At 30.8% G+C, this 25,069-nt stretch overlaps 1 protein-coding gene across 1 annotated transcript; it reads left to right on the forward strand.

Annotated features, from left to right (window-relative positions):
* The first annotated feature begins 13,478 nt into the window (after window positions 1–13,478).
* Window positions 13,479–17,491, forward strand: LOC122586943. The gene is made up of 12 exons (XM_043758976.1): window positions 13,479–13,871; window positions 14,111–14,186; window positions 14,628–14,688; window positions 14,781–14,858; window positions 14,939–15,055; window positions 15,143–15,514; window positions 15,599–16,008; window positions 16,079–16,178; window positions 16,303–16,362; window positions 16,458–16,544; window positions 16,627–16,755; window positions 17,061–17,491. The coding sequence occupies exons 2-12, from the start codon at window positions 14,113–14,115 to the stop codon at window positions 17,361–17,363; spliced, it is 1,791 nt and encodes a 596-aa protein (XP_043614911.1). The 5' UTR covers window positions 13,479–13,871; window positions 14,111–14,112; the 3' UTR covers window positions 17,364–17,491.
* Window positions 17,492–25,069: the final 7,578 nt, after the last annotated feature.

Consider the following 25,069-nt stretch of genomic DNA (forward strand, 5'->3'; position numbering starts at 1 on the left):
TATAATTATAAAGAATTATCATTTTCCTTTATAGTTAATAGAAAATGATCAATCCTTTTAAATATTTTCATAAAAATCATTCTAAAACCTTTAAACCATGACATGTGTATTATACTAACTCTTTTTTTAAACTTAACTCTTGATTTTTCCCTAGTCATAATTTTATAATTAAGAGTATTACTAGGATGATTGGTTAGGATGATTTATTATTTATCTTAATTAATATATAAATAGATATAAATAAATGTTATATGTGTAATACTTATACGATATTTTTTTTTTATGCTTTTTATATTTATATGTTTTTTTAGTCTAAGTCATATATAATATTTATATACGTTTTGAAAGGCTAAAATATATTTTTTGTTTGTATGATTTTAATTATTACATAAAGAAAAATATAAATCCTTCTAATATATTTGGATATTGAAATTTCTTACAATCAATTTATGAAATCATTAAAGAAAAATGTATGGATCACACCAATGGAAATTCTAGGTTATTTTACTTTTTGGCATTAATTTGGGAAAATTGAATATGCAGTTGACTGCAAAGTTCATAAATGCAATCACACACATATTATATAAGGGGATAACTTGGATGATGTTAACATTATTTTGGTTGGATGATGTTGCTCTCACAAACCATTAAAATTATGGGGGGCTTTTTGACATATGTAGAAATTGATTTAAGTGAGTTTGTGAGAGCAACATCATCCAACAAAGATGATGTTAACATCATAAATCATTTTCCCATCATATAAGTAATTGATACATTACAAAAATGTCTTCCTAATTTTTAAGATAACTTCATAAAAAAATGTTAGTAGTTTACTGTATCCAAGTTAAGCCCTCTTAATTTATGGATGAGATTTCCATTAAGAAACTTGTTTGATATATATTTTCACACTTAGTAAAAATCACAATTTGATTTATGAAGTTGATATATAACTTAAGAGGGTTCATCTTAATTTTATGGGAAAAAGTTAGGTAAAACATGCAGTACATATCTTAGGTAAAGCAGATGGATAATTATGTAAAATTCAGAGGGGGTTTATGTAAAACTCAGGAAGGGTTATGTATATTTCTCAAATTCAAAGGTTTAATCTGTAACTTTTTTTAATGTTGCAGTATCTAAGCTTAGATAAAGTCTGTATTTACTACCTTTTTTAATGTAACTTTTTAGATTAAAGAATAAGGCTCCTGGATTAAGGCCACAAAAAGCGGGAAGAGAAATTTGAAATAAATAAATCATTTCGTATCGACCTATTTCTAATAAACTTTATGGCCTGCCTTTGCCTAAGACATTGACAAGGGCGAGAAAGGATTTATTGTTAGTTTGGAGGATGCAAGTCCTCACAACAAACACCATATCTACAGTAAAAATATCAAAAATATATAATGATTTTTCAGTATTTGGACTGCTGCTAGTCCAACTTTGCTACTATAGTAGTTTTGTATTTAGTTCATGGTCAATTTGTTGAAGGTGGATGGTGTCTTTTATTTTTTAAACCTGAAGCACGACTTTTCAAAATTTCAATGGTTTTATGTTTACAAAAATCTTACATTCATAATCAACCTTATCAAATATTTTCTGTTTTATTTTTAGTATTTATATTAAAAATACTTGTTATGTACTCATTAAATACTTGTAATATTTCACCGTTAATTTAAGTGTGCCAATTTTGTTGCAATAAATTGTTTTACTTGATCATTCGTGTCTTCTCCTTTTTTTGTGTGTTAAAGTCTTATGAGTCTAAGTCAAGTTACTATACATAAGACAAGTTACTATAAAAACAAGATGACTTATACAAGCCGAGTCAAGCTACAACAATGTAAATAATTCTAGAAGTTTGATACTGTTGTAATACTTATGGTTATAATCAACTGTTTTTGTTATTTATATATTTTGATTTTTTCATTGTTATTTTGGATATAAATTTTAAGTTTATATTTGAAACGAGAAATTCCCTTTCTCCTTTTTCATCATCTTTCTCATTCTTTCCACAATTTTTCTTTATCTCTATGTATATTGTTAAGCAAGCACCAGAAATTGAAAAAATAATCAGCGTTACAACGGAAAATTTTTCACGGAACTAATGGTTTCTTGGCATTTACCCTTCAAAAATTAAAAAAATTGAAATAAAATCCATCAATAAGTCTCTTTCACCTCAAATGACCGAATCCATTTACTTTGGGCTTTTCATGCCAGTCTTCACGTTAATGAATTCACGCCCAACGCGAAAGGGTGTTTAGTCAACGGTTTTAAAAAAGTGTGTTAATGGGCCACAAAAGCATTTTTTTATCAAACACATGTAAGGCCCAATTAGAGAGTATCTATCTTTTAAGAACCCCTCCGCAAGCTTTCAAGGCTTCAATAGAGTAGAAAGAAATACTTATTGGACCGGATTCAATTAGCCTAGTTATTTTGCAAAGACAAGATATCTGTAGATTCTTGAATTATTAAGTTATTTAAACTTTAGATGTAGAAATTAAAATACATACTATACCTCTACAGTTATATCCTTAACTTATATAAAACGTTTTAGTATATTGTACAGTAACATATATATTTTTGAAATTTAATCTTGGATATTCCAATGCCTTACGCAAAACAAATAAGTCTTTTCATAATTTAATTTGCTAATGAAATAACTTCTCATTGAATTTTTTTTCTTTCAAAAAAAAAATCATCTGCAAGAACCAACACAAAAAAATCATTTTATATAACTAATTAAAAATATTTACTTTTAACGCATTACACAAATATTATGTATTAAACCGTTCTTTTTCCTCTCGTGTGAGGGTTTTATATCTTTAACTTTATAAGATTACGTGACCCTTGAAAATTTACTGTTTTTCCAAACCTCATACCTTAAAGTTTATATCTCGTGTGAGGGTTTTACTTTTATGGTTTTTACCATTTAATATATGACTAGCCAGATGCGGTATCATTTTTTTTAAAAAAAGGGGACAAAATAAAAAGATGCATAAAAACAAATGGGAGCAAAAATTAAAATTATTAGAGTAAATTACACTTTTCGTCTCTGAAGTTGGCACATTTTTCACTGTTCGTCCCTTAAGTGAAAAAATTACAAATTTGACCTTAAAGTTGACAGATTTTTTCAATCATCGTTCCTCGCCAAACGTCGTTAGGTTTCAGCCGTTAAGTCGGACACGTGCAACACACGTGAGGGACTGAAACTGCAAAAAATGACAAGTTCAGGAACGAAAACTGAAATTTACTTTTCTATTGTCATCATCTTCATTTTTTCCAGCTGACTTTCGTCGGAAAATTCGCCGGAAAACTTAAAATGCCGATATCTTACTCGTTTCTTCGAATCAGACCATGAAATCACCACCAAACTTCTCAAAATTAATTTACGCATGAATCCTAACAAAAAAAAAATCTTAAAATGCAGATATTTCATGAAATGTAAATGAAAAGCATCGTAAATGAAATTGTAATTAAGATCCAGTTGACCAAAAAAATCAACAAATTAGCATGGAACTTGTACGTACTGACAACTTTGAGTACGATTAACTTATAACCGAAACGAGATTCAATGAATCGGTTGTCACACCCAAATTCTTTGTACCTCAATCTACTAATCTAACTATTGTAACAACTTAATAACCTTAACGATTGACCAGTAAACTATATCGAAAACCTTACGATGAAACTAACATCTAACTAAATCGCCACAAATGAAAGGTAACGAGTCGCTATGAAACTTAACACAATACTAGATGAATCAATAGTAAACTTGTAACAACTTCCAGAATGAGATTTCGACGTAAGGATTTCACGAACAACGGATTTAAAGTTTCTATACAAAATATAGAACAAGAGCTATAATCAACCAAATGACGAACTGTAAATTGCTTTGAACTTCTATGACATAAACTAACAATCAGGTGACGATGATCGGAATTTTTGATGCAGGGGCTTGTCAGGCCTCCTGGTCCTTTCGTCCCTCTTTGCTTCCTCTTTATATATATTTCTATTTTTTCGATCTTATGTCTTTGCCTCATTGACAAAAACCAAACTCATATGAAGGTCTCTCCCCATTTTGTACTGTTCTTTTTGGTGCAAAGCTTATGGAATAATAAATGAGGCACACCATTGGTATCTTAGTGAGGAGCACGTACACCTAATCTAACATGGACTTATTTGCGAAAACAGAAATATTGCATTCTTGGAACAAAGTAAATCGTACAGAAATATTGCTCAAAATCCATGTTATTGGTATTTTGAGTTTTCCGGCAAGTGTTGAATTTGAAATCTTTTGGTTAGGATTCGTGCGGAAATTAATTTTGAGAAGTTTGGTGGTGGTTTCGTGATCTAATTCGAAGAAACGAGTGAGATATCAACATTTTAAGTTTTTCGGCGAACTTTCCAACGAAAGTCAGCCGGAGAAAATGAAGATGATGACAACAGAAAAATAAATTTCAGATTTCGTCTCTCAACTTGTCATTTTTTGCAGTTTCAGTCCCTCACGTGTGTTGCACGTGTCCGACTTAACGACAGAAACTTAACGACGTTTGGCGAGGGACGATGATTGAAAAAATCTGCCAACTTTAAGGTCAAAATTGTAATTTTTTCACTTAAGGGACGAAAAGTGAAAAACATGCCAACTTTAGGGACGAAAAGTGTAATTTACTCAAATTATTATAACAAAATTTTAAATATCAAATAAAAAATTCAATTTCAAATGGTATATATTAACCCTCTTGTCCCATTTTGGTACCAAAGAGTTACAACCCAAACTTTTATAGCATCTTCGGTAGTTAAAAACTTTTAATCATGTATTCTCATTATAGCTGATTGGTTGATCACCGACTTTACATGCTGGAGGTCTCAGGTTCGAGACCTGAAAAAGACATTTGAAGGAATATCACAATGAAGTACTTCAGTGAAGCATGTTTGAGTCTTGTAGAGGGGACATGGTTTTATCTCAATTAAATGTCGTGCCTTCGGGTGGTTTAGTTGGGAGTTTATCCTCCTACTAGGTATTGAGGATGAAGGGGCTTTCAATCGCCAACCCGGTTAAGACAACGTAAGCTAAATATCCTATTGCGAGCGAATGATCCACACCCTTAAAAAAAAAGTTATGTGTAAAAATATAATCACTACAACAAATTAGTCAATTCTACACATTTTATTCTACGCAATTTTGAAAAGTGCGTAAAATATTGTTGGATCGTTCACACTATAAATGTGTACAAAATGTATACATCAATAAGTGCGTACAAATTTAAAAGTTTCACATTTAAAAGTGTGAAAAAAAATCTTCACACTAATAAGTGTGTACAAAATTTAAATATTATGCACTTATAAGTGTGAACATCATTTTTCGCGAGCGATTTCTTCGCACTTGTGTAAAAATCACCCGCGAAGAAATGATTTTTATAGTGCGTAGAAATCACCCGCGAAGAAATGATCTTTACATTTAAAAGTGTGTACAAATCTAATATTTTACACACTTATTAGTGTGTAAAAATTTTCCTCGGGCTTTTAAATGTGGAACTTGTAACTTTTTTCACACTTTTTAGTGTAGTCTATTTGTACACATTTTTAAGTGCGAACAACTTAGCAAATTTTTTCGCATTTTTAAAAAGTGGTGCGTACAAACGACAAAATTTTTTTGTAGTGAATAGTTTGTATTTTTGTATATATAATAAATATCTATATTAATCTGATATTTTCTTTCATATGTATTTTGCATAAATTAATTTTAGTTATAAAACCTTAACAGTCAAAAGTCTTATGAAAGAATCAGACGTGAATTTATAAGAGAAAAACTATCGTGTAAATGATTATAATAGGAACTTATTGAAAATTGGTGTGATACTTTTGTTAAATTTGATGTAAAAACCAAAATGCCGAGCGCTTTAATTTGCAATCTACTATGATACACGAGTAATGACAGAATGTACCCTAATTAAATACAAAACCGTATGCCTTTGTTGTATACTTGTATTCAAGTCAAATACAATCCAGATTAATAGAGGGTTAATTTCTACTTTGGGGTAAGATTAATAATAGCGTAACAATAAGGTTTTTATATAATTTGTTTGTATCTTGAAAAATGTTATAAATACTAGCCACGAGTTCAGCTTAATTACTTTAATGGCTTCCACGCATTCTTTGAACGACTTTTAGCTAGATGGTCACAATTATTATTCATTCATCATTACCCCGTAAAAACTCTTTGTCAAAGTACTCAAGCCTAAAATAACTTCCCCTATCATTAATCAATAACTAAAATATATACTTACAACATCCCTAATATACATAACTAGGTTTTATATAAAATAAAATAAGTATTAAAATAAAACAAAAAAAAACAATATATATTTTTTTTTTACTGAAAATCATCGTGCATCAATTACTTTGTGAATATTCGTGCATCAATTTAACTATGATCCAAAGGTCAAAATTTTATCCTTTGTGTTTTACTTTAATACTTGTTTTACCTTATCCAACCCCTACAAAACTAACTCAATTATTTAATCCAATAAAAAAAACAAAAAAAGGAAAAAAAAAAAAAAAAAAAACTTCACTCGTTATTCGAATAACGATTGGTAAAACGAGTCACCCTTAGTGGTTATGGCTCATTATAAAGATAATAATAACAAGCGGACAATGAGTCAATATCGAAAACATTGGAACATCTTAGTGACACTTTTGTGTACCATTAGAAGGGTCAAAGGGAATTTATTTTAAGTGAGAATTTGTGTTATGAGCAATGCAAAACTAATACGTATAATAAAAAGTTTTCCAAGCAACGCCCACATGTCTTGGCTCTATATATATATGGTCTCGAAATGGCCCTGCATGCCGATAATTAACAAGCAGACACTGACCATTATTATATACATGTTTCTCTTCTTCGAGTCCCACACTTAAGCTCATGCATGAACCTCATATATAGTAAGACCCACCTAATTACATGCTAGTTTTTCCAAATAACTAGTTACAATATATAAAGTTTTAAGCTTTCAAAAACTTAATATATTTTCCAGATATGTTAAATGAACTTAATATACAAGTACAAATAGATACATGTATGAATATAATGTATATAAAGGTTGTGGGAAAGGGAGATAACTTTATTATAAATGTATAGTATATGCATATCCATATATCATTGGCATTGACTCACTTGTCCAAATGCCCTTTGGGAAATAAAGCAACAAACTTTTGGTGTCTTTTTCTATTAGGATTCTTCTTCAACTTCACCGAAACCATCAACCTTTAACTCAACTGCAATTTCAACTTTACAGATTAATTGCTCCCTGAAGGGACCATCAACTATGTATATACTCGATCTGTTAAACAATAATATACATGCATGATACATAAAAAATAAATAAATGTGTGAAACTGTGAAAAGACATAAAAGTAATATAATGTATTCACCAAGTCCTCAGGTTAATTTTTAGTAGTACTGCCTTGTCTTATTATTAAAAATATATTGCATGAGCAAATTTGTGTCGACACTTTTCTTTATCAAAGTGCTTTCATGTTTTTCTTGGAAACGCTGATATATACTAGCCCAGTAATTAATATAATATAATGAACTCAATTGAGACTCAGCTACATGATATAATGAGTACATACACATTTTCTTAAACCTTTTCTTTTATTAATTATATAGGCGGACACTCATGTTGAGACAGAAAAATAGTAACAAAATATGAACTTATAATACTGTAATACTTTTAAACCAACGTACGTACGTATACAAGTTCGAGAACTTTTGTGAAATAACTTGAATTTGGAGTACCTCATATAACTATGTGCATCTATACTCAGTATAAAAAGATGATGGTAACATCCCACATTCGCCGGGAAGGGGAACGACCTTTCTTATAAGGGGCTGAATACCTTCCCTGTCAGACGCATTTTGGTAGAAGAAAAACCGTGAGGCGTATGCCAAATCAGACAATATTTGATACCAGTGGCTTGAGTTGTTACAAACTTAATTACAATGATGGTTATTGGGAATCTGGATTTAAATAATATGGTTCATTTTGATCAAAAATTTACATGAAAGAAAAAGCATATATGATTGTCAGATTTTGAATAGAAAAAGGCGAAGATTCTCACTTACTTCAACCTTATATTGTTTAGTTGATCCTTTTTGTCCTAAGCATTCTGCCTATGGTTCTTGGATTGACATTGGGTAAATTCACTCTTTTGTCAAACTTCTATTCAGTAAAAGTTAACATCAAAGATAAAATAGAAGTTCACTTCATATACTAGTTTAATTAGTTAGTATTAGACTATTAGCTAAAGCTAGCGTCACACTATATATGATCTAGCTTGGAATCTTCTCAAAACGTTTGGTAATTGCCTAATTGGTTGTCTAGAGTGATCGATTCGTTCAATTTTGTTATATGTGTTTTAGCTCATTTCTATATGCAGACGTTTATTTCTTGGTACTGATCCAAAACCACGAACATCGACATCACATCTAACATCTAATTAGAGACCTAATATGGTCTCAGCTTACTTTTTTTTTAACGACATTCTATTCTACTCCTACTTCTAAATTAGACATATGCCTGAAAACCAGGACTCTTGAAAAACCCATATTAATCCACCCTCACGATAACGTCATGAATGTGTACACCAAATTCACTAGTCTTAGTCTGGACATAAGTACATTGCTATATACATATCTACTATTACTACGAGGAATAATAATAATAACCAATGGGGTTGTGATCCATTGGTAAGGTCTTTGACCATCCGGTATTTGGGTTCTATCACAAGTATTCGTGCAATTTAGGAGTAGCAGTCGAATAGCCGCTTTTAGGGAAATAACTGTCACGGTGTGGGAGTCCAAGGGCATCCGGCAAGGGTGGAGCTATAACTACTGTTGAGTGAGTTCATTATATTTACATAAAGGGTTCATCAGCATGTTCAACTGCATATCGACCTCTAGGATGTATGTAGCTCTGTCGAGGCGTCAATGGCACCCCTGCTAGAGGCCCAGCCGCCCAAAATGGATAACCAAAACACTATAACGACAATATCCTTTCTTGCTTTGTTAGCTGTAATGTGTTATTTTGTGATCATGTAACTCTTGATGGGGCCGATTTCTTAACACATCAAGCCACATGTTTGTTTGTTTTTTCAACATGCCTCTTAAAATTTTCAATGATCTCCTTTTCATTTAGACTTACTGTTTAGTTGTGTCTTTTTATATGATCAAAATAGCTTTATGTTTAAGGTTATTTCTTGTATTGCATTAACATTATTATTAACAAATGGTACAATAAGACCGTTGTTTTAATTTGTTTCATTACCACTGTTTTATGACAGTTAAAATTTGTTTTTTCCTACACAATAATCCAATCTAAAAACCCAACAAAAATACAAAATTCACAAATTAACAAAAACCTCTATATAATTTTTTGCCCATTTTTGTTTCTAGACCACTCTCTTAAACACACAAAAAAACATATAGAGAGACAGATTTACCACACGCACTATTGCACTAATTAACAACAGCAAAAGATAAAGAGAAAAAAAAAAAGAAGAATAAGAATACGACAAAAAGAAGAAACTGATGGCACCATTGTATCTACTACCTTACAGAAATCATTTCTGGGTATCAGAAAATAAATAAAGTCAAGCATGATTAAAGTTCTTTGCTTTTAATTTGTATAATATTTGGATTCTTTGACAAACAATACTTCCTTTGATACTTCAAGACAATGTCAACTTGTAGAGCATTATACAAGAATGATCTCTCCTTAATTTCTCTCTTTGATTATATTGTGTCATTTATCTATCTACTTATATAATACTTCTATAGTTCTATATCTATACTCAGGGACGATTACAACTTGGGAGCAACGGGGTCAGCTGACTACAATTTTAGTATAATGTAATTTTTCAAAATTTAAATATTATATTTGTAATTTTTTTGTAAATATAAGTAGAAAATAACTATAAATGTTACATGTTACATTCGTTCCCAACTTGTCATAAACTTATTATTTTGATGTCATTGGTCATCGAGCATTAATTTTAAGATAGATTTTTTCATTAAGAGATTAAAAAAACTCGAGTTATTTTGATTTTTAATATAAAGAATGAAGTATAGTTTAAGAAAAGACTTTCGTTGTTTGAGTATGTAAATGTGTAATACATTATAGTGGAATTGTTAATAGAAAATGTATTTACTTTCAAATTATTATATATATTTATCACAAACAATTAATTATAATTATCATAATGTAGAGAATATATATATATATATATATACAAGCTAATTATATCCAAAGACGTATATTTGTTGGGTTTCTTGCATTATACGATTGAATACGTTTTCATTTAATAAGACATTGTTCGATACGTGTGGTCATTATTTATTAAAAAAACTAGTATTTTAAATATAAGTGTTAGACCCGGTATAGATAACAAATTCTCTTGAAGGTCCATCTTCTATTTTCGAGCTAGGGCACGTTTTTTTTTTCATTTTCGGATACGACTGTTATAAGTATGACAAACAAGTTTTAGTTTTGCCCCCTCGTAAAAAAATTTTTGGCTCTGTCTCTCACTATACTTACTATATTATATATAAAAAGAATAACTCTTTATTTTGGAAATGTTGAAACTTGTGTAGTATTTTTATCTAGAACCTTTAAAATATTTTTACCTAAATTATTGCCTTAACATTAATAACTAAATTACATTATCAATTATTTATCTTTCAAAATATCTCCATTAAACATTTACATCAATTACTTTTCCATAAATAATTTACACCACTCGACACCGCCTCCGTCACCAACTGTCGTCCCCACCACCACATTGCGCGGGTACCGTGCTATTATATATATATATATATATATATATATATTCAACTCAACATTATTTATTTAACGTGTTTCTTACAATATTTTTAAGTAAATATAGACCATCAACATTGTACGTATTACTTGTAAATAATCACAATATAATAACACTTTGAGTGTAATGTTAACTTAAAATCTTGTCAAAAGATTAACACGTCACATCCTAAACTAATATATTTTAACAACTAATTTGACTTGGAGAGGTTGAGAAATCATTTGTCGGATTTCTTAATTAATGGATATATTGTTAACTTTTATCTATATCGTTAGCTATTTATGCTTCTTATCACATATAAATATTTTAACCAGTTCGTTGTTATACCATTTTTTTTTAAAGTAAAGTTCGTTATATCTTTATAACATACTTCTCATATAATTTTAGATAAATAGAGATTCAATTGTAGAATTTAGTTAAGATACTATACTATTAGACCAATATCTGTACTACTATATGAGAAAACCCCAAGAATTTATTATCATCTTACATATACTACTATATGGTTTAGAATAAAAATAACGCATGGCAAGTATTTAAATTTCACTTGTAAACATCAATATCTGTACAATTTGTTTATATGTGGCATCCGTTTGTTGACTATAGAAAAATGATGTATATATGCTAATATATTAGGAGCCCAATCGGTTTATACAAATTCGTTGTTAGTTGATATAACATTTTCATAGGTATAGATAACTTATACTATATATATTGTAGACAGATAAATCCCTGAAATTTGGTTATGTTTCAAGCATCATTGTCTACTTTAACCTTTGTAGCTTTCAATTCTTTTGAGGTGAGCTTTTTTCTCTTTAGTCTCTTCTTTTTCTTTTCTTGTGGAGTTGTGGTTATTGTGCATTGAAAATTCTGATTACAACCCACATACAAACATAAACAAATTTTGGTTAGTGGCCCAATTCTTGTTACACTTGGATGATTGCATTTGGAGACTTTTATTGGGCACTAGTGGGACTAAAATTGGTCTACCGCCAACAATCTTTTTGAAAAATGAGACTATTTATGCTTTATTTGATTGTCTTAATAACTAAGAAAGGATACGATCATATATACCATCAAAGGCATAAAAGTATTTTCACAATATGTGCAAAGTTTTGTCTATATATGACAAACAGTTGAAGTTAGTTGAAACACTAGATCAAACAATGATACAATCAGAGGTGGTTCAACAGTACTATGGGACTAGACGATCGTTTTAGGCCCCCAAATTTCTAAGGCCCCCAAATCTTGTATATTAGACTTAGTTTTTGAATTTTGGATTAAGTATCATTATATAATTTGCATTGTAATAACGCCTTTTTGATTTTTGAATCAACATCTGCATATTTTTAATTATTACTTGTAGTTCAATAATAAAAAACGAGCTATTTTTTTTTTTACTTTAGTTTATATGGTAATGAACTAGACTCCCAAAATTAATCTCGTTTGAGGCCTCAAAAAACCTTAAGCCGCCACTGGATAAAATTGCAACTTATGTTTAATATTGGTTAATGAACCTTTTTTTTTTTCTTTTTTCTATTAAAGCTCTACTAACATATAAAATTTCATAAGTGATGTAAAATTTAAGCTAGGAACTTTCATCTATTAATATATGTACTGGATAATGACTTTATACTGAGATATACACATATTCAATTAAACAATGAATGACCAAAATGTTCATTTTTGTTTATAAATCTTTGACCCTTCCTTGGAGGTCAAAGGACCACACTAAAAGACCTTTTAGGTCGATACATGATCCCATATCAAAACCTTTTTTCTTTTTACACACCTAAATAACTAAGTTATTAAAGGCTAACCTTTTTCATTGAACTTTTTTTTTTCCATACCGAATCCTTAAATCCTTTTTCTTTTCTCTAAGTTAGAAAAAGCTTTACTTGTTTATTTGGAAGTTGATATCTAAAAAAATATGAAAAAATGGCACGGTAAACATGAGACTACTTCTTATAAAAGACCACAGAGTTAGGTTTTCGTCATTCTTTAAAACCTTTAGTGTAGTATCCCAATATCATTACCAAAGATACATAGTAAGTAGAGATAATAATATAAAGTAATATTAATGATGTAATTTAATATTAAAGCTTGATAGTGATTTAATTCATTAATGGTAGTTTTGTCAATTTGCATGTCCTATTAGCTTTCAATATGGATGCTATAAATTTTATATAGTGCGGGTAGTATAGAAGTATAGATATACTACAATACAAAATAATATCTAACAATTGGTACCATCTTAATTCTTCTGTACAATGTCTCTAGAAATCTACAATGACAGTATAATTTAGTTAATCAAATGAACTTAATACTTTTATGCAAACGTACATGGGATGCTTACAGAAACAAATGTATAGTAGTGTAGAATTATATATATAGACAAATGTGGAAGAAGGGGAAGGTGACCAACTCCCACTGGCCCATTTACAAAAACCAAAATTGAAGGGCAAATGTCATCTGACTATCTGAGTTATTTATTTACTTAACAAACCAAGGTTTAATTAAAATAAATACATCCCAAGAATCCTTTATTAAATTCACCATCCTCTTGATTTGATCCATTTCATTTCATTTAACTATTAATATTAGATCCCACTTCTTTCTTTTATTTTCTTATTAAATTTTATCCCCTTTGACATTTCTTTACCTCCATTTTAGCAACCTTTTTTGTTCTTCCAACATTAGTCTTGAAACACATTTTACTCTTTTCTACTAAAAGTCACAAAGCTTTTGGTCACAAATCGGTTTTTGCAGATTAAAACAGTGGATAAAAGAGTGAACCCTTAAACCCACCTTTTTAGCTCACATCACCATTCTGCAATGCAAGAACCAAAAAACTGAGGTTTTGACTTATTGACCATGATATGTCCACATGTCCAATGACCCATTTTTCTCATCATTTGGGCTTGTGGGTCTGTTCATAATCTGATCTTTAAGTACTTTTGAGACTTGGGTACTTGTTATTTTGGTCAAAGATTTTGATGGTAAGTTTTTTTTTATATATATTAAAAATGTTATCTTTTTTAGTCCCTATGATTAAAGTTTGTTAATTTGTACAGTCTTTATATATAAAGTTTGGTAATATGTGTGTGATTTTTGTAGTCTTTATGTATAAAGTTTGGTAATTTATGTTGTAATCTTTGTATATAAAGTTTGGTAAATTGAGTGTCATTTTTGTAGTCTTTTTATATATAAAGTTTGTTGATTTGTGTATAATTTGCAGAGATGAGTATTGAAGAGTGTGGTATGAGTAGTAGTAGCATGGATGAAGTTGGAGTAGTAGATTGTACACATAAAAGGTATCTACCAAATTTCTTAAAAATTGTTCATTTATTTTCATCTTCTGGTGTATGACACTGATTGATTTCTTCAACTGGAAATAGCTTCTGAAGTTGCTTACTGACCAAATTTGAAGTTTAACTGGGTATCAACCTGCCTTAACCAACCAATCTGACTTTTTTGTTGACTTTATTTGCTTATTAATACTCAATGCATTCTCATTTCCATTTTATATCTTGTAACTTTTATGAAAGCTTGGATCTTGGTTTGAGGCATATATTCTATTCCCCTTATATTTCACATTTTTATGTGAAGATTTTACTTGTGTATATGTGTGTGTGTGATTTGCTCCATCAGTACTTTTGTTACCATTGAGTAGTATTTTTTACTTTGTCCCAAAGTTTTGACTAGAAATATGGTATTTATTATGTATATATGTTTACACCTTTTTATCAAAGCAGGTTTCCAAGCAAGAGTGAACTTGTAGAAGAAAATAGTGAACATTCAGACTGCATTAATTCAGTGAGTAAACTTTGTGATGCTTAAATTTTACTAATTTAGCGAGTATTGAGTGGTTTAGCATTGAAGTTCTATAATGTATTTTTTTATGTTAGAATATGAAGAGTTCTATGACTATGGAGAACAATAATAAATTGCCAAATGCCGAAATCCAGAATTCACTAAGAAATGAGGTATTATTAACATTGCTACCTAGATACCACATTTTCAAGAAACGTTATATTTGTGTTTATAAGTTTGTATCTGTCATTAGATAGTGCAGCTTGAGAAAAGATTGCATGACCAAGTTGCTGTCCGCGGTGCTTTAGAACAAGCATTGGGTTACAAATCATCTTCTCATCAAGTAACAAATCAAGCCTCTATCCCGAAGGTAATTTCACTTCAGCTTTAATATAACTATAAATCTTGTTGACTTTCTGAATGACAATATTTATAATGATGTTGTATATAATTGCAGCCGGCAACAGAGTTAATTAAGGACATTGCAGTGTTAGAGTACGAAGTTTCACATTTGGAGCAGTATCTTCTTTCGTTATACCGTAAAGCGTTTGATCAACATATTTCGTGTCCATCACCTTTAAGAAACAGTGAATCACACAAATCACCATTGATGACTCCAAGAGGCAAATACCTAGAAACTTGCAGGGCTGATATTTCATTAAAACCGGACGATGGAGACGTTGGTGAAGAAGATATAGCTTTAGATTCTGGTGTTCATCGTTGTCACTCTTCACTATCTCAACACTCAATGTTATCAACCGAAACTTCCACAGAGACTCTTGGTAAGGCACTACGTGCCTGCCATTCACAACCACTATCCATGACAGAGGTAACATTGTATACCATAAATCCGTAAAATGTATTCTTAAGCACGAATATCATAAGTCTCAATATCCTGTGTTTTTTTATGCAGTATGCGCAGAATAATAGTTCCAACATAATTAGTCTGGCTGAACATCTTGGAACCAGGATTTGTGATCATATTCCTGAAACACCAAACAAGCTATCGGAGGATATAATCAAGTGCATGTCGGCTATATATTGTAAACTAGCAGACCCGCCTCATACAAATCATGGGATCTCATCTCCTACTTCATCTTTGTCATCAATGACTGCATTTTCGCCAAAAGACCAGTCAGACTTGATGTGGAGTCCAGGGTTTAGAAGGGATTCATCTTCTTTTGATGTGAGATTAGATAACCCTTTTCATGTTCAAGGGCTGAAGGAGTTCAGTGGACCTTATAGTACAATGGTCGAGATTCAGTGTATTTACAGAGATGGCGAGCAATTGGGTGATATCGAACATATGCTGCAAAATTTCAGGTGATAACATAAGAAAATATATATCGTGGTGATGTTGCTTGAGGATTATCATTAACATGTGTTATTATAGGTCACTTGTTTCTCGATTAGAAGAGGTAGATCCCAGGAAACTGAATCACGAAGAAAAGCTGGCGTTTTGGATCAATGTACATAATGCCTTGGTGATGCATGTAGGACTATTTTTTTAGCTACTCTATGTCTATATCGACTTTTGACAGTATGATACTCATTTTTTACATGGTCATCAACTGTTAACATAACTTACATAACAAGACTAGTTTTATTTTTGTACAGGCTGTTTTAGCTTACGGGGTTCCACAAAACAACTTAAAGAGGGTCTTTTTGCTATTAAAAGTACGTACACCTTACAATAGTTGGTTTTTCTCACCTTTTTGTAGAGGATCTTGATTTGTATCTTTACAAGTTTTCATTTTACATGTTTGTTGCAGGCTGCATATAATGTTGGTGGTCACGTGGTAAGTGCAGATGTAATCCAAAACTCTATTCTTGGATGCAAGATGTCTCGTCCTGGCCAGGTAGATTACGAACATTCTATGGTTTCACTTACAAAGCATTCCCAACAAAATTCTGAAATTTTTCTTAACTTTATGTTTTCAGTGGCTTCGACTGTTATTATCTTCAAGATCAAAGTTTAAAGCCGGAGATCCACGCCAAGATTATGCAATCGACCATCCAGAACCCCTTTTGCATTTTGCACTCTCATCAGGATGCCATTCTGATCCGGCGGTATATATCCTTGATCTTTATACTAATAAAAATGGCAAACAGCAAGAAGATGCAGTGTATTGTTCCCTTTCTGCATATGAGCATATCTATATGCAACATACTCTTTTAACGATTTAATGCAATTTACTTACCGTTTTGATCTTATAACTATACCACAATTTGCATACTTTGTTATGATATTGTAGATGACATGTATTGCTAGATAGTGAATATTACGTTGCAGTTTCTTGCATGCAATCTTCCCATTACAAAAATTTTGCAAATCTTGGAATTTCAGAGACTCATTTCTGGCATGTTTTTCTCAGGTTCGTGTTTACACCCCAAAACGAGTGATTCAAGAACTAGAAGTAGCAAAAGAAGAATTTGTGAGGGCTACATTTGGTGTAGCAAAAGACCATAAGATTCTTTTACCCAAGATCATTGATAACTTTGCAAAAGATTCAGGGTTATGTACAGGCGGTGTGATGGAGATGGTCCAACAATGTTTACCCGATTCACTTAGGAAGAACATAAAGAAACATCAATTGGTGAAGTCACGAAAGATGATTGAATGGGCTCCTCATAGCTTCAGTTTTCGGTATCTTATTTGTAAGGAGCTAGTGAAGTGATTATTGATGGTCGTGAGTTTTTAGTTAATTTTTTGGGAAATTTCTGTAAATGAATAGACGAATGATGTTGGGGTTGCAGTGTATATTTTTTGGGTATCAAAAGCATCTTCATTTGCATCTGTTTTTAAGAACCTGTACAATCAAATGGTTTACAAATCATTTGGTAACTGTCCAAAACTTGATTTTGATCCTACAGAATATTCAGAGCAACAATCAACATATCAAATGAGCAAAAGTTGAAGATTTTGATTCTAACTTTTGGACTCTGCCAGCTATAATGCTCAGGACTATAATTAACAGCAAGTTTTTGTACATGACGATATTAGACTTTTATACGTGACCATTTCAATTAAAGTGAAGGTTATCAACATTAAATCCTACCTTGTTTTCTCTTGATTTTGCAATTTTATTTTTAAATTTGGGGGATTAAACTAAAACATCTCAAAGTGAACACCACTAAACTGGAGTCCGTAAACATGAGCAGAAACGCGAGGCGGAATCCCTTGGACATTGATAACATATAAATATATGATGTTTGGAAAATGGGAGAGTTATTATGAGAACTCATAAAAAAAAAACCTCAAAACTATTCTGGACCATAATTATTTTTCTCTTTTTCTCTCTTCAATTAAATAATAAAATTCACCCAAATCATTTAAAATGTTTTATCTCACAAACCGTAAATCGTTAGATGAAACAAAAAGCATGAGTAGTCTTAAAATTTCGCCCTCTTTCATTAGAGATCCAATTCGATATATTTTTAATGACTTTATAAATTTCGTTTTCTTTTTGGTACTTACACATAACTTACGCATGTGTAAGTTGAACAAAAATTATGATTCGGAGCGGGCTTCGCCTTTAAGGATATTCATAAACCAAAGCTGGTGGGGGTGATAGGTCATTGAGGGTGATAGGTCATAGAGGGTGATAGGTCATAAGGGTGACCGGTGATGGGTTATATACCCAACGGGCTCCACCCTTAGCCGCTATGGCTTCGCCATGGACTGACGGGCTCCGCCCTTGGCCACCATGGCTCCGCCCTTAACCTTCATTGTTGTGTACATATGTTCATTTACTAATATACATGTGAAAACAATGATCCTACACATATGTAGATACACAAGTACAAGAGGAAAAAAAATGAAGATTAAAAAGTAGTCAAAAGTATATCGAATTGGATCTCTAATGAAAGAGGACGAAATTTTAAGACTACCCATGTTTTTTGTTTATCTAACGATTTACGGTTTATGAGATAGAACATTTTGAATGATTTGAGTGAATTTTATTATTTAATTGAAGAGAGATAAAGAGAGAATATATGTTTGGTCCGGAATGGTTCTTAGATTCTTTTTTATTTGTAAGTTATTAAATAACTCTTTCTCTAGAAAAATGACCCTAAATATATGATGTTAGAAAAATGACCCTAAATCAACTTTTCCATACATAAATATAGATTATTATTATAGAATAAAAATAATTTTCACTAAAAAGACCAGCAAGAATCTATATATATCTAAGAAATTACAAACACTAGTGACACCCTTTTACCTATCAGGGACTAAAGTGTTTGTTATTAATAGTTTGATTTATTAGAACTCTTTTTTTAAGAGTAAATTTTACTTTACTCTTACTCTAATCTATAAACACCATAATAATCTCCATTGTCGGGATTTAAGCCTTGTTTCAACTCTTATAACAGTGTACATAGCTTATATATATTATATATATATAAGCTATGTTTTGAGAACCCCTTTTTTTTCGAGAATCTTTGAAAACTTTTTAAATCAAGCCCAACCAATGATTATTCTTTACATGAAAATTGTTTTTTTATTGTTTTCTGAATAACTTATGTATAATTTTGAAGTTTATAATTGTTTGGAGACATGGATTATCATCCGTTATACAATTATGTGGAGATTTGGATTCTTGATCACATGTGCACGAATATTGCTATGATCACATGTATGCAAGTCGATCACATGTAATCATAGCAATATTCGTGCACATGTGATCAATAATCCAAATCTCCACATAATTGTATAACGGATGATAATACATGTCTCCAAACAATTATAAACTTCAAAATTACACATAAGTTATTCAGAAAACAATCAAAAAACAATTTCATGTAAAGAATAATCATCGGTTGGGCTTGATTTAAAAAGTTCTCAAAGGTTCTCGCAAAAAAAAAGGTTCTCAAAAAAGGGTTTTCAATATATATATATATATATATATATATATATATATATATAACCTAATATATATATATATATATTAGGAATTAAATTTTCCATAAAATGTTAATTGAAAGTAAATTTGGCTAATTTTGGTTTTAAATCCAATCTGTACTTGTTTATAAAAGATTTCTTCGGTAAATTTATATATATATGAGTAAGTACTCGCGTGAGCGGCGGTAAGATGGTGGAGGTGATAAGTCATAAAGTGTGATAGGTCATAGGGTGTGATAGCCAAATGACTTAACCATACGGGTTCCGACCTTGGATTTAAAAAGTCGTCGAAAGTATATCGAATGACATCTCTAATGAAAGAGCATGAAATTTTAAGAACACCCATATAATTTTTATAATTTATCGATGTACGGTTTTTGTGATAAAAGATTTTGAATAAATTGAAGAAATAAATGATTTATGGAGGAGAGAAAAAAAATGATTGGTTGAGATTTAAGGAGAGAGAGAAAGAGTATTATACTCGTAGTTATTTAAGGTTGGATCAGTGGTAAACACCCTTACCTCTGGAGACAGAGGTCATGGGTTCGATCCTCATCTCATGCAGAGGTTGGAGGGGCTTTTCTACCATTTAGGTAGAAACTGGAAGCCACCTCTCTACTTAGGTAGAGGTAAGGTCTGTCTACATTTTAACCTCCCCTATACACCGTCGAGGTATTGGGGCTCAAAACCCGCGGAAGGCGGCACTGAGCAGTTACTTACTTACTTTTAGTTATTTAAGGTAAATATAGAATAGATAAGGGACATTTTGGGGAAAAAATGTTGAAACTTAAAATGTTAGACAGGAAGAATCTGCTTTATAATATAGTATAAATTTTAAAGTATAGATATATTAGTTTAGCTAAATTATTTTTGGGATAATTTCTACTAAGGCCACCCAATTATTTCATTGTTTTCTTTTAAGCCACCAATTTATTACATGAGACTTATAAGCCATCTAAATTTATAACTTTTTCCATTTACACCAATTTATACTAAAACTATAAAAGAAAAAATTAAAAATGACAACTATGCCCCTTCATTATACATAATAAATATACACTGGAATACCAATTATGCCACTTCATTATACACCTGAATGTTATCTCTTTAATAGGTCTTTGTATTAATCCTCATCAACACCCGATTCTTTTTTCTTTACCCATTATATATATGAACTTATAAAGTAAAATGCCACATATAACAAATAATATATATAGAAATCCCATGAAAATGAATTATATGCATACAGTAAAAATATGGTTATAAAACACGATTGAGACAACAACCATGTGCCGTAAGCATGCTTAGTTAATATTGCATCAACAAGCTAGTCCATGCACAAAAGGATATTTATAATAAAAATGCACACTATCATGTATAGTATAAAAGCAGGAAACAAGTAAATAATAAAACAACAATATAAAGAGAAAATATATTTATCGTTACCGTTGAATTGTGCCTCTAATAACGAATGTGGAGATGTCGATGAAGATAAACACACAAGAGAATAATTTTAAACCCTTATCATCTAGTAAACACAAAAACATAAGAAAACCCTAACATTTTTAGTAACTATTTTATCACATTTAAAGTATAAACTTATTTGAGGGTGTATTAGTTTTGTTATATTTAGAAGGGTATTATTGTCATAACAAGTAGTTTTAACTAGAATATATATAAATGAAATAAAATAAAATTTTAGATGACATATAAGTCCTTCATAATAAATTGGTTGCCTAAAGGAAAACAATTAAATTTTTTGGTGGCCTTTATGGTTATTATCCCATTATTATTTTGGAAGTTTGATTTGGGCCTGAACTTGCGAGGGTGACCCAACCAGAAAGTTGAAGGAAAAAATCTGATAATTTGTTAATTCAAATAGTCGAATCTCACACCTATAGTTAAAAGCCTGAGAAACTTCTTTAGAGTCTTCAAGTATTTGTCAATGGAAAATGCTAAATGTAAACATTAAAGCTACACTTAACGTGCATAAAAAGTTTATATCTTTTATATCAAAAACTTATCATCTGAATTTTATGATAAGTGTACAAGTATCTAATGCACCTTAATTACAGCCCTTAACAATGCATTTAACAAAACCATTTGCCAATTGATGTGTACATTGACTTTAGCTAAACTATTTAAATTTCTTCTTCCTCTCCCAAACATATGTGATACATCATTTACTTTTAACCAAAAATAATAAAAAAAGAAGATAAATATTGTATCGATTAACATTAAATATATCTACTGGGCTTTATTACTTATTACCCCTCTAGGCTCGAAATTTATGATCTGGGCCCATTCAATTTCCTCATTGTAAGGTCTCAGGCCCACCTGTTTAATTGGTCTTTTAACAATATTCTTCACGTATTATTCGTGGGGTTACTTGCTGACATTCATTGATTTATTGAATGAATTGAATCATATATGTTTCGTACATTGAACAGAAAAACTTTATGTTATATTATTATGTTAGTGTCCATCATTTTTGTTAAATAATATTTGAGAGGAGGTGTTGACCAAGATGACGTGTAATTTTGGTTAGAGACTTAGAAAAACCAATAATTTTACTCCACATAGGGTGCACGGTGTACCCCGTCCCGGGGACCAAGAACGTACCGATTGGTCACCGAGTTGCACACCATTCCGACTATTAGGTAACGTTGAATGGTGAGGAAAGTGGAAAGGGCACTCCCCAGGTTGCTCACCACTTTTCTCTCCTTTTTTTTTTGTGTGTGTGTTTTTTCTTGTTCTTTTTTGTCTTTATTTGAGTGGGAAAGAATGGGAGATGTGGTGAGATATTCCGCGAAGGTGGGGAAAAGGTGAGGAGAAGTAAGAAAGGTGGGGAGGAGGAGTCAGGTGCTCCCCCCACCCTTAGGGTTGTGAAAGAACGGAAGGTTTCATCACTGTTTATGAACCATTTGTTGAGAGGTTCGTTCATATTCGCTTTAGTTAAATGAATGAATAAACGAATATATTATGCACAACTCTTGATCATTCATCTATGTTCATGAATGTTCTTTCATATATATATATATATATATGGTTGAGTTATATTATGGACCATTAGGGACATGTTATGGTGGTGGTGGTTGCTGTCGCCGGAGGATCATGGTAGTGGCCGGAGATGATAGTGGTGGTGGCGGTTGTATAACTTACACATATGTAAGTACAATGTAAGTTGTACTTATACATGTGTAAGTCGTGGTGGTGGTGGTCGAAGATTGTTATGACATTATTATTCTATATAAATAGCTTATTTGTCATCTTCAAATTCATTCTTAAAAGATTTTATATTTTTTATTTTATTGCTTATAATGTCATATATAAGCACTTTCCTTTTCAAAATTTATTTCATTTTTATTTTTGTTACTTTAAGATGTTAATTTTTTTAAAAAGTTAGGTTTATTTTCCTTTAAAAAACTCTAATAATTTATATGATTTTTTAAGTTCAATCATCTAAATAATTTTGTCATAATAGATTTTCAAAATTTTCGCATATTATACAGATTGATAAGCTTATTTTAAGGTATACTATTTCGAGGTTATGAGTACCGTTAGACTGTCGCAAATTCAGTGGCGGAAATATGTTTTTATAACTTTTATTATTATGCCCGGGGTGAATCCGGGTTAATTAGCTAGTCAACTATAAAACTAAGATATTTTGTTTTTTTAATTTTTTTTAATAGTTAGTATATATTTGTCTCAATTATTTTAGAGTGACTCAATGTTAAATGAGGGTGATATCTTGGTAGTGTGATGATTGGCTCAAGATTGAAGCTTTAATGCATACATATTTTGAAAATGATATTTTAGATATTCAGTAATTTTAAATTTGATAAATATTTAATATTTTATATTAAAACAAATACTAAAAAATTTGGGTAAAAAATTAAAATAAAAATCGGGATCCTAATACTAAATTCTATATGTTTGTAATTAATCAATGTTCATTCATGTTCATTCGTTTTATATTCGTTGGTCTATGTATATGTGTTTTTGTTTATGAACAAGTCAATTTTCACAATGAACAAACATTAACATAATTTTATATTTATCTATTTATTTGCGAACTCTAAATGAACAAATTTTGTTTACATATATGTTTGATTTGTTTACAGTCTTAGACTATCTCTAATGGGGTGTGTTTAGGCACCTTTAGGTGCAGTTGGATATTCTTTGCCGTTTGAGCTCGTTTAAAACTAAGGATTTTTTGAAGTATGTCCTTACCTAATATATTTTTGTTTTTAGTTGGAAAAAGAAATCCAAGGATATGTAAGGATGTTTGTATGGTTGGAGATATCATTAGAGGATTTGAAGAATTTATAAGGACGTATAAGGATTTGTAAGAATATGGTGTGATAGTTAAAAGACGTCTAAGGGTGTCTTTAGCATTAAAGATAACCTTATACATACTACCCCCTGATTTTGGGTAGGCCATGGGTACCCTACGCATTTTAATATTATACCCGCACGTGAGTTGTTACGGTTTGGCGCCGAAGAACCCAATCAAATATCCTTGTTAGCTGGAAAGATTTGGCCCAACTTTGTATTACATGGATCGTTCTAATAAACTACTGGGCTATGTTTCATATATTTATTATAGGGGCCCATTTGATATACTCTCTGTTAAACTGTTATATCTCAGGCCCACCTATTAAATTGGTCAATAATCTATTTGGCAATTTATTTGTGTGAATTGAATAGAAAGTTTGGTGCTCAATTTGCATATCCTTGAATGATTATTCTGGCAGCTGATATTGAATTATTGAATTTATGTGTTATTTTATTTGATGTTATCATACGTTAAATAATCATGTATTCTTTGAATTTTGTTTTGAAATTCACACATTTGTTAGTTTGAAACTTGAATCGATAATATATTAATTTGGGGTCTGTCACCTCAATAACGGTAAAGACTATTAGCAGAGTTTTATTGCTTGTTTGCATTATATTTACATTGTCATTTCATAAACTAGTTTTCCTTCTAGATATCTCCAAATTTGCCCATTCTTATTTTTGTTTGACTCACATAATGTTTTATTTCTAACTTTATTGAAATTCTATACTTTTCAATTAACTTTATATGGAATCTTGAATCATTTATATTATGGAATTTGAACTATTTCATTTTCTTTTTCCACAATAACATTTTATGGAATGAAATCTGAATTTCCATTCTACCAACCAAAAAGGTATGAAATATAATTCAAATTCTAATTCTTATGGATTTTAAAAATTTTGCGAAACAAGCAGCTGGTCTTTAAGGTTTCAGAAGAGTTTGGTTTGAATTTTATGGGTTAATGAGAAATGGTCAGGAAAAATACTAATTAGGTTGTATACATCAGCCAATTTCCCTTTGATGCTTAAACTGGAACCGCCTCCCCATCTTTACTTGTTAAAACTAATTTTCCTTCAATCTATTTAGACAATAAAACAAGAAAGATTGAACCATACACGAAGCACTACAATGTT

Source organism: Erigeron canadensis, chromosome 2 (assembly GCF_010389155.1).
Source record: "Erigeron canadensis isolate Cc75 chromosome 2, C_canadensis_v1, whole genome shotgun sequence".
Lineage (NCBI taxonomy): Eukaryota > Viridiplantae > Streptophyta > Magnoliopsida > Asterales > Asteraceae > Erigeron > Erigeron canadensis.

What these genes read in the sequence shown, in the direction of transcription:
- LOC122586943 (XM_043758976.1), top strand. Translation starts at nt 14,113, where the DNA reads ATGAGTATTGAAGAGTGTGGTATGAGTAGTAGTAGCATGGATGAAGTT. An exon ending in AACCACTATCCATGACAGAG is followed by an intron (nt 15,515 to 15,598) that starts GTAACATTGTAT and finishes TTTTTTATGCAG; the next exon opens with TATGCGCAGAATAATAGTTC. An exon ending in CATATGCTGCAAAATTTCAG is followed by an intron (nt 16,009 to 16,078) that starts GTGATAACATAA and finishes GTGTTATTATAG; the next exon opens with GTCACTTGTTTCTCGATTAG.